Genomic DNA, 11517 nt, shown 5'->3' with positions numbered 1-11517 from the left:
CCAAACCAAAGCCGACACACACGCACACAGTCACACACACTTTTCTCTCAATTTAGGGAGGAAAGGGGGGAGAAAAGGGCGTTCACATTGGCATATTTGCAGCAGCTATTCTCATTCACATATATTTCAGGATTACACATGAGAAGTAGCGCTGGATCTGATCTGCGCTTTTACATCACATAAAATAGGAGGCTATTAATCTGGTTAAACACATAATCCCTCCACACACACAGACCCTCTTCCCTCTCCAAACAGCTGGAGGAAGAAAGAGAGTATAGCTCCAAAAAGCAAATTGATTACAGCTGGAGAGATGGAGAGGAGTGGGAGAGTTGTATTTGGGCTGCAACTCCCAAACAGGTCTTCACAGTTTGGGCTGGCCTTTGGCATGCAGGGTCATAGTACCAGACCATGAAGGGTCCCCAGACTTCAGTGTTTACATATTCATATGTTTGTAATTTAAGTGTAACATGCAAAATATCTTTTTTCAATCTTTAACAATTACACACCAAAACATTGTTGATATGCTGCACTTTGATTAAACTGGGGCCCTACGCAAAGGCAAGACAGGGGACCCCTGCATCTCAACCCCCACCTATCCTCTCTTCAAAGCTGCAATAATCATTATATCGACAATGGGTGAAAATGACTATGTGCCATACGAAAGAGGTTACTCTCAGTGATTAAATAGAAAATGATCACCCTACTCTGCAGTTACCTTCAGCTGTACAGAACGTTTAAAGCGTGTTTCAGTTCATTGTTTTGGTTTTATGGCCCATAGCGTTACTGTTTTAGTTCGGTCTTACCGCTTAGCATCCAAAAACCCACAACTTGCTCAGCACCAAACAGCAGACTGACACATTCACATTTAGAGACTGGCTGTGGAGCATTTAGCAGATAAAAAAAGACTATTTCCCTCAGGAGTTGGTGGAGACCAAACACAGAGCTAAAAGAGAGTGAATACTGGACTTAGATTAATCAAGTAGCAACATGACTCCAACTAAATGCTGCTCTGTTTTAGTTATCACACACGAGAGAGCGGTTAATGAAAAGTGGTCTTGTATTAGTTGACTTGTCTGTCTTTTGCGTGACTGTCTGGCACTCAGATTGATAAGACACTGGGTCAACTGGGTATCACTGGGATTGCTGTGTGTTTGTTGGTGGTGCAGAATAATCCAGACGCTCTCTTCCTCTCTCCATCACAGACGCTCAGAGAAAATGAAGTATACTGCTGGATTATCTGTGCTCCTGCCCCTTAAATCAAACAGCGGCTAATGTACTGACCGGCCACATGCACTGTGACGACAGAGGGTAAAGTTCACTATCTCAGTCTTTCATTTTCAGTTAATTATTGAACAATGCTGGACTGATAATCCCTCAGTATAGAAACAGGACTGTACTAGGACATATACAACTGAAGCTCCTGACATACTCGTCAGTGATGGTGCCTTTGGCTGTGAACTCGGACAAAAATTCAGTTTACACAATTGAAAAAAAAAGGTCCCATGACATGGTGCTCTTTGGATGATTTTATATAGACCTTAGTGGTCCCCTAATACTGTATCTGAAGTCTCTTTTATATAGACCTTAGTGGTCCCCTAATACTGTATCTGAAGTCTCTTTCCCGAAATTCAGCCTTGGTGCAGAATTACAGCCACCAGAGCCAGTCCCACAATGAGCTTTCCTTAGTATGTGCCATTTCTTTGCCTGTAGCTATTGAGGAGGAGAGAGGGAGGAGGGGGGGCAAGGTGGAGGGTGGGGGTGTGGCCTTGACCAACTTCCACTTTGCTCATTTGAAAGCCATGATGTCTCTCTCTCATGGGCGGGCCAAATTCTCTGGGTGGGCAAAGCAGAGAAAGAGGAGGTAACCTTGCTCCTTATGACCTCATAAGGAGAAGATTCCAGATCGGCCCATCTGAGCTTTCATTTTCTCAAAGGCAGAGCAGGATACCCAGGGCTCGGTTTACACCTATCGCCATTTCTAGCCACTGGGGGACCATAGGCAGGCTGGGGGACGCATGTTAATGTTAAAAAACCTCATAAAGTGAAATTTTCATGCCATGGGACCTTTAATTAATAATGTGAGTCATGGATCATCTGTACTTTTCACATTAATAATGGCAATTTGAATTTCAAGAGGACAATGAGGCAGACTGCCTTCAGACAAAGCTTCACTGTGTGAGTCATTCTTCGTGGGAAAACTTCACATTCACACACAGGCATAAAGTCCAAAACCCTCAATTGAGTTTAATCAGATTTTAAGATGTGACATTAAACTGAGTATACTTACGTAGTTTGAAAAAACCCCAAACTTCTTTTAAGATAATTTAGTACTAACCACCAACCAAATTCTATTAACTTCTCAGATCAATTCATCCATTTAATAATAGAATAGAACATATTTTGTAGTCCACTTTTTTGCTGGTGGACAATACTCATTTCATGTAAAATTATTTAGCTTTTAGTCTAAAAAAAAAAAAGAAGAGAACCAGCCTTAAGTGTGTCATTCAGTAAACGTGTAGACATGTAGTGTAGACGTGTGGTGTTACATTGTAGAATGTAAGCTCCCCTTCATGTCATTAAACCCCCCCCCAAATGTCCATAAATCTACAGAGGACATTACCCTCTGTAGTTGCTATGGGCCTGCCTTTTATTCTCAGGCTGAACTCTGCACATACAAATGAACCTGGGAACTTTTAACAAACTTAAATGCAGCCATGAAATGGTTCAGTGCTTTAAGCTTAAATATCCACCTAAAAAAAGAGCAGAAATGTTTGCTTGTAAAACCAGAAAATGAAGAAACTTTGCCAGTTCTACAAAGAGACTTGATAGGTTTCCCCTTTCTGTATTATCTGGGCTCTTGGCTCCATCTTGTGGCGCTTCACAGAGCCTCCTAATCCCATCAGTCAGAATTAAACGCTGGGAATTGAATCGAGGATGTCAAACAGCATCCACTCATATCAGTCTCTCATCGGAGTGGTCCAGCCGTCCCTCAGGAGCGTTTACTCGCTTAATCCATGTAATGATTTATTAAAATAAGGTCAGTAGGTTAAGAAAATGGACTGCAGTTACACTTCCATTTACAGCAGAGGCACAGCTGAACACAATATATGACGACCACAGCTGATGGAAGGACATTAAATCACTACACCAGCGGCCATTTAACCAGCTGTGGTGACGTTATTGAGCAAAAAGTTGATGCGAAATGTATTTGCTTTGTGTCATCACAAACAGGCTGACTGGTTTCCATTATCCGCTGGCCTTTTTTCATAATCAAGAAGAATGGGACATTTTGAGTTTATCGCTTCACTAATCGGGCCAATAATTAGCAACAGCCTACAGTCCACATTAGGCTAACACATGAAACAGCATAGAATGATTCAACATCTTTAAAATGTTAAAATCATTCAAATAAAAGTACCAACAAAAAGATTTTCACACCATTAAGTTGTGTCTGCTAATCTTTATACAAAAGTTATACACAGTATTTCTATATTGTTTTTTGTAGTGAAGAAGCATTTAGATTACGTGATATTTGCTTAAAAGTAGCACTGTAAAAATACTCCATTACAAGTACTATATCAAATCTTACACATGTAAAAGTATGTATTATTAACAAAATGTACTTTACTGTAAGTATCAAAAGCAAAATACTCAGTGTGGAAAAATGGCTACACTATGGCTATACTATACATTTTATTAGATTATAATTACTGATGCAGTTATGTGTGAGCAGCGTTTTAATGGTACTGCCAAGGTGAAGCGAATTGTAAGTACTTTACATAGTGTTGGTAGTTTAATCATTACATTTTATTCAATGTAAAAAATCTTCATTTGTAAATTAACTAATAAGTATTGTTCCCATATATAAATATAGGGGAGTAAAAAGTAAAATATTTTCCTCTGAAATATAGTGGAGTAGAAGTACAGTATAAAGGAGCAGACAATGGAAACACTTGAGTAAAGCACAAGTACTTCAAATTTCAAGTAAGAACAGTACTTGAGTAAATGTACTTAGTTACTTTCCACCAGTTTTTGGTTTGACTTTGAGTTTTGTGTAAACCTTATTTTATAGTTATAATCTTTCTCCCAAGGCAATCAGCGAACTTCTGACAGAATCACGTCACAGCAAATGACTCAACTTATTTTTTTTACTTATTAAGAAAAGTATTTGGAAGTACTGAGATATGTACGACAGTTATAACCCTATAAATTCTGACAGTAAATGTTTTCATTCTTGGCTTCTGCACACATCTCAGTGCACAGTAAAAAGAGAGAAAAAGAAGACGGGGAAGGAAAAGACAAGAAGATATTCAATGATAGCATTTATTTGCAAACTTGTACAGGCGAACAGGGAATAATGATATCGGATTTATAAACAAGAACAGAACTGCGGACAGTTGCGTGTTCCCTCATGGGGACTCGTCGGCCTTGCCTGAGTGGCAGGGTGGCGGCGTGTAGGTGCCCTCCTTCATCATCTTGTCACGCTGCTGACGGATCGCTTGCAGCCTCTGGTGCTGCAGGGAGGAAGAGAAGAAGAGGTTAGAGTGGAGGAAGAACAGGATGGAGATCCAGTGAGAGAAAAGGAAAATACTAAAATAATTAAACTGAACGTTCTGCATCCCTTCACCTTTTTGTTTCCCTTTGCCTAAGCCAAGGAGGATTAAAGCCAAAGATAGCAGTGATTTTAACATCATCTTTTACTCCTTTCGCCATGTGAAGTTGAGAGACACGGACGAACTAGAAGAACAGCTCCCTACCTCAGTTCTGTGCTGTTAACATGCAGATGTTTGTCCAAATCATTTTCGGTTGCTCAAAATGAAAGAATCCAGCAGAGATGCAGTCTTATCAGATATGGTCTTGTTCTCTGCAACTCTGATGTTAAAAAGCTACATATAGCTGTTCAACAAATAACATTTCAAGCTTAATACATCTTGATGTGAGATTCATGTCAGACTCTGAAGTTGTCTTGGCTGACATTCCTCTTAAATCAGCACTTCATCTCCATCATGTTCTGAAAGAATGAGACGTGGCTAGAGAGCAAATCAAGGCGTCTGGATCGAGGCGAGGAAGTTCCTGCTGCTGCGGCACATTCACAGTGAGCGGGCAGTGCATCTGTCTGTCTCTCCTCTGCTGACACACACAGCCATCAAGACCTCAGTTTAACTCTGACACTATTTAAAGAATAAGACGTGGGTGCTATTTACACTTCTGTTATTAATTTCTAGTAATTTTTACCTTCATTAACTGTTTTTTATTCCTGCTTGATACATGCTGTCTTCCCTTCCTCCCTACAATCCATCACGCCAAACTCTATGCAAGAATCAGACAGTTTAATGTTGCAGAAATGGTAGATATTAAAGCCATATAAGGGTTCACTTACTATCTAATAATTTCTAGAGTTTATGAGAAAGGTCTAGGCAATTTAGGTGCTGGAAGATTCATCTTTGAGATTGAAGGAATAACATTTAGCAAACAGGCTTAGATTTGGTAAGCATCATGCTTACATTATCTGCAGAAAATGATGCAGACAAACTCTTGAGTGATGGTGTTGTAAAACAATCAAATGTAGAAAAAGTGAATATTCATTTTTTTCCCTTTCGATCTAACATCATGTTTATATCATAGCGGGTCAATAAGTGAAAGACGGATCATTAAACAAAAAGTCACATTATCAAACAGTGCTGCAAAGAATAGTTGTCCCAGTTGTGTTCACAGCATTAACTTTCACTGCCTGCTGGCATATTGATTCATGTTTCCACTGCAGTGGCACATTATAGTGAGTGAGCTCAGTTCCAATATGCAAAAAGGACACAACACCTAACATAGCAAAAATGATCATGGCTCTGCAGTTTCTTAAACTGGGACCCAGCAGTCAACACTCCTATTCAAAAATACTTTAAAAGTCATCCCCCAGACTCTTACCGTCTTCTGCCTGTGCATGCACTCGTAGAAGTCCTCAAACTCCAGCTGGCACTCCTTCTTGGCGCGGGTCTGCCCGATGTCGTGGGCACATTCAATCCACTCCTTCTCAAAGGCGTGGCAGCGCGCCGCCCTCTTATTGGGCTGGTGTCCGCTCTGCAGCAGCAGCCAGCTGTCCAGGTTAATACCAAGCCGTGACTGAAGGTCCACAAACGGCATGATTGCTAATGAAGGAGGATGTAGTGGAGAAGACACGCAGATTAGGGGGAGGCACAATAGAGAGAAACTGGCACTAGAGATGCCATTTGACAACTGGTCTGATTGAATCCTCGCATGAAATAAAGCACATTATGGCTAACTACATAATGCTATTTGTTTGGAAGAGAGGCAGAACGATTGATTTTAAACCAGGGACAGGCAGCCGCAGCCTTTCCCAACTGGGTTATAGTTGATATACTAGTTTAGGCGTTATATAGAAAACTAAACTAAAATAAGAATAGAAAAAAATAGAAAACTATACAGCATATGGAGATATATTACAACGTAAAGTGACAGTGATGTGGTTAATAGCAGCAGAGTCAGAGCAGAGTCAGCAAGTCTATACCAGACTGGTGAGAAGTAATGGTACTTAGTGTTTGTCTCTATTAATATAAAGATGTATTATATATAGAATATGATGCAAAAACCCAGAACATATTAGCATAGCATGGTATATTATGGTAAATTATGATATATTACATAAATATCATCAGTGAATAAAAAATGCCACTTTCTATTTGTTTACATTTATTTACACTAACGTTAACGTTACCTGTATTGCACTAACGTTACGCGTGTGTCTTGTATATTGTTCTGTACCTGTTTGTGTATTGTATTTTGCACCTTATGTTCATTTTTTTGTTTTGCACCACTAACTGAAGTGAGCTTTTGCTCAACTAAAGCCTAACGTTAGTTAACCTTACCATTAGCCAGCTAACTGGAGGTAGCTAGCTAGTTAGTTAGATAGCTGGCTAGCTTTCTCTGTAAAAACACCCCAATGTGAAAGCTTTATGTCTGTCATTTGAGTCAATATATGTACACTTTAACTAAAACTATTTCTACAAATCTGTCCTCTGACCAGATCTTTGTTAGTTGTTGTTTGTTATCATTTACACTAACGTGTCAGATCCCGAGTCTCCTTCAATGACAGCTTGTTCATGCTAACCACAGGCCGCTCTCCTTTTACACTATTTACAAACTGGTGCTATTTTAAAACACTAAATATACTCTACACTGAGTCGATATAAGTAACGCGCTGTTGAAGGAGCGTCATATAACAAAAAATACATGTATTTACCGTGTTTTGTAGGTTTTAATTTAACCTTCCTCCGACTCCACGCGTTACGATTTACGGCTGACCAAAACACGGCCGTAAAATGAGAGGCTGTGTCGTGAAGATACGCGAATGTGTTGTCTGAGCATTACCGCCACCTACTGGGTTAAATATTCAGTGAATATTCTACTACTACAATTGAACATTGGTGGAAGAAGTAGCAATACCACAGTTTACTAATAATTACAAGTAAACGCCCTGCATTCATCAAAATAGACTTGAAGTACCAAAAGGAAAAGCAGGCTACTCATCATGCAGAATGGCCCATTTCAGAATATACAGTTTATCATATTTGATTATAATAATTGTTGATAGATTAATGTAGTATCACTTAAATGCACATGGTGAAGTTGGGGATTTATTGTAATTACTATAGAAACTGCTGTGTACCTTAATCTGTAATAATATATAATATTTTATTTATTGATAATATTTTACATTAATACAGTAATCTGAATCTGTAAAGTAACTAGTAACTAAATTGATCAAATAAATGTAGTTGGGTAAAAAGTGGAGTATAAGTATAAGTAGCTTTAAATGGAAAGATTCTCTGCTCCTCATTATACAGTATAAACCTCATTCCAAACTCACACGTTGCAGGGTGCTCACACTCCTGTTGGGTGTTTTCATATTTTATAATGTGTGAAACCTGTATATCTAAAACCAGTAATAATGCTCTCCCCCGTCGGTCTATGCTCATTCCTCCTGTACAAACATGCTCTTTTGTTATGTATAAATATTTCACTGTCATCCTGCTCGAGCCACCCACTCTGCATAATTAGTTGTTGGACTTGTAAGTCGATTACATTACAAATGACTTGGCTAGCGTATATTCACCTCCTTATTTCCTTGTATTAATTGTATGTGTTGTTTGGATTGCCAAAACTTCAAACTTGAGATGGATTTTTTTTGAAAGGTGTGTCTTTATGGACAAATGTGGGAACAGTATTGTTTAATTTGAACACATACTATATATTCTTCCTCAACATACTGCAAGTTTAAATTTCTAAATAAACAATGCGAAAGCGGCCAAAAGCAACTCAAATTGAGTTTTTCTATTTATTTATTTCTATGTATTTTGAACGTTTTCATATTCTCACGACTTCTTCGGTTGCCTAAAGACTGCAGTATTTTACAAATACATGCATTTATTAAAATAGTCTCTGACAGCTTTCATTTGTTTTTACTCTTAAACAACAACAATTGACAACAACTCTGTGCTTTGGTGCAACATCAGATTGTTTATTTATTTTTTCCTCAAAGGTCCACAAGTTGTCTTTCACAGTCCTGCATGTACAAGCCCACACAGGACAGGCCATTAACAGTGACAGGAAATACACAAACAATATAATAACACTTAAATATTGCTATCTATATACTCTAAAACCTTTTCAAATAAGGACAGGGCCACCTTGTTTTTAATAGATTTTTTTTTCTCCCATTAACACTCATTCAGACTCTTTCAGGAAGTTTGGGTTTCTGTCCGTGGTACATTCGTGTGTTTTCTCACAGGCAGGCAGGCAGAAACAATTGTTAAGTGCAGACCAAACAAATCACTGCCAAGTTATATAAGCAGCTAAATCCATAAAGCTACTCTGAGATGAAATATGTTCCCAAGTGGATTCCCCGAAGATTAAAGGGAAAAACCTGGTAGCAAACCTTTTTAAACTGAAGCACAGAGGTGATACAAAGCTGAGAAACAAGTCAGGCTAGTGAATACGATTTAGTTAGAGAGCTTATCGGCATCAATATTTGAAGTGTTTGGCTCCAAAAGTGAAACTGACTTTAAAAAAATTAAAAAAGCTATCAAAGTAAAATATAAAGAAATAAGATAACTACTGTCGTTGGATCACTGATAAAAACACCTTGGATGCCCTTCCCATTAAAAAATACTAAAAGTTAAACTTGACAAAGTATTTATTTTGTGGTTGTGTGATGTTTTGGAGCCAAACTCTTCTTTAGTTACATCCAACATAAAAGGCCTGAAGGTAGGTGATTCATTTTGGTTGCACCACAGACTTTTGTATGCAGCTGAATTCACTTATAGTAAAAGATGAATAGCAAAAAAGAAGAAGACAGATACGATAAATTCAGATAAAGTGCAAAAGTGCTCATTCAAAAAACAAAGTGGGACAAATACATTCATCAGGCGTTCACTCACACACACACACACACACACACACACACACACACACACACACACACACACACACACACACACACACACACACACACACACACACACACAGTGTTCAAGTGGGTCAGACAGCCAGTTAACACTAAACCAAAACCAGTCCTGTTGCTGTGTGCTGTGTTGGTCAGTGAGTGTCTTTAAGGCAGCCAACTGTCAAATACTGGACCAATCACGACACACACCAGAACCAGAACCACAGAGAGAGAGTTCTGACAGTGACCGGCCGAGACGTAAGCAGTGTCAGGTCAGGCTGGAAGGCAAGTGTTCACCGTTTAGTGCAGGGGTCTTCAACGTTTTTTAGGCTAAGGACCCCTTAGCTGAAAGAGAGACGGATCAGGGACCCCCTACTACATATATTGTATAAAATTAAGTTGCATATAAAACTGAGCCTACAATAATGTGTAGGGCAGCCTAAAGCCTTTATACATACCTTTTTATGGTGCATGGAACACTAAGCTATTAAAATAATAATTTATATATTTACACATATATTTTAAAGTTAAACATACGTATAGCACAGTGAATCTTTAAGCTTAACCGTATGTGTGGATGTCTATCTTACCTATAAGTAAAACAAATCACAAATACTACACTGTAGGCCGATTTAGCTTTCCTCATAATATGTTGGGCTCATGTTTATGTATATTTTCATACATAATCACTTTTGAAAGCTTGGGGCCCCCCTGCAGTAACTCTGAGGACCCCCTAAGGGTCCCGGACCCCCTGTTGAAGATCTCTGGGTTAGTGGATAAATTACTACCAGAAGAAATTATTTACACAATATTTCACAAATTACAACTGAAATAATTAGTCTATCGACCAAAATGTAATCAGAAACTATTTTGATAATAAATTAATAATGTCATTGTTTGTTTGTTTTTTAAGCCAAAAGATTCCAAACATTATCTGGTTCCAGCATCTTTGTCATATATAATATCAAACTGATTATATTTGGGGGTGCGGACTGTTGGTCAAAGAAATCAAGCACTTATAAAATGAATAAAGTAGATCTGGAAAATTACTGTGGGTATTTTTTGATCTTTTCTGACAATTTCATTTTTAATATTAATTTCTTCGGGAACATTGGACTGGTTATATATTTAGCTTGAATCATAGAAACCAGCAGGACTTTTTGAGATTAACTTCATATTGATAATGTCTGCTGGATGTACATCTCAGTGCAAAAACAGAAGGACAGACTTGTTCTATATACTGGGCTGACCTTAACTGTTCAAAATATCCAGAGTGTCCTACACTGTCATAGACTTGAATAGAATATAACACAATGGCTTCTCTCAGTGCATTTCACCGCAGTGTCTTCTGGCCTCGCCTTGTCATTGTCAGAACTCAATCATATTTCTGTAAGTCTTATTTTTTGTCCCCATGTCTTCCTCCTCCACCTCCTCCTCCTCCTCCTCCTTTGTGCAGGGAAGGTGAGATTCAAGTACAGCTTCATCCTCTAAAGTAAACTTTAACTTTCATCAGTGTAACACAAACTCGCTGCCCTTTTAAACCTTTCACACAAGGCATGGCTCATGCAGACTCATGCGCGCAGCAAATAATACAATTTTAAAGTCATCTGAATATAAATAGAAGAAAAGAAGAAAAGAAAGCCACAACAGTTGAGTACAAAGTCCACATTCATTCACACAGTTAGAAACATCCCCTTCGTCCTCAGCAAACATCCCAACAATTTCCCAACAGTCCCTCTGCTGTGCTCGGTGACATTTCACCTTCAATTTCATAATATTTTGTACCTCTTTTTTTTTCTTTTTTTAACTTAAGTAGCCATGGCATTTTGCACCAAGGAGTAAACATAAATCATTATCTTATAAATCTCAGAGGTAGAACCCTGACAACTGACTCAGTGAGGAGATTGACAGGTAGATAGATAAGACAGACAAAGGGAAACAAACCCTGTCTGTGTTTAAGACGGTGTCTGTGAGTCGCAAAAGCAGCAAACGAGAAACGACAAGAGAAAAAGAAAAAAAGCTATGACGTAAAGGAGAGCTCAGCTGTTAACTGTTGGGGG

General features: G+C 38.6%; 1 protein-coding gene across 1 annotated transcript; it reads right to left on the bottom strand.

The window, feature by feature from the left end:
• Nucleotides 1-4307: 4307 nt before the first annotated feature.
• On the bottom strand, nucleotides 4308-7382 carry ndufs5 (NADH:ubiquinone oxidoreductase subunit S5). Its single transcript, XM_039819275.1, has 3 exons — nucleotides 7256-7382; nucleotides 5923-6143; nucleotides 4308-4514 (listed from the first exon to the last, which is right to left on the bottom strand). The coding sequence occupies exons 2-3, from the start codon at nucleotides 6136-6138 to the stop codon at nucleotides 4410-4412; spliced, it is 321 nt and encodes a 106-aa protein (XP_039675209.1). The 5' UTR covers nucleotides 6139-6143; nucleotides 7256-7382; the 3' UTR covers nucleotides 4308-4409.
• Between the last annotated feature and the right edge of the window lie 4135 nt (nucleotides 7383-11517).

This window comes from Perca fluviatilis, chromosome 13 (assembly GCF_010015445.1).
Source record: "Perca fluviatilis chromosome 13, GENO_Pfluv_1.0, whole genome shotgun sequence".
In the NCBI taxonomy this organism is placed as follows: Eukaryota; Metazoa; Chordata; class Actinopteri; order Perciformes; family Percidae; genus Perca; species Perca fluviatilis.
The sequence above is the reverse complement of the archived record's forward strand: the minus strand, read 5'-3'. Positions and strand labels throughout refer to the sequence as shown.

Coding starts and splice junctions, on each gene's coding strand:
- ndufs5 (XM_039819275.1), bottom strand. CDS start 6,138: ATGCCGTTTGTGGACCTTCAGTCACGGCTTGGTATTAACCTGGACAGC. Junction 4,515..5,922: donor GCATGCACAGGCAGAAGACG/GTAAGAGTCTGG, acceptor TCCTCCCTGCAG/CACCAGAGGCTGCAAGCGAT.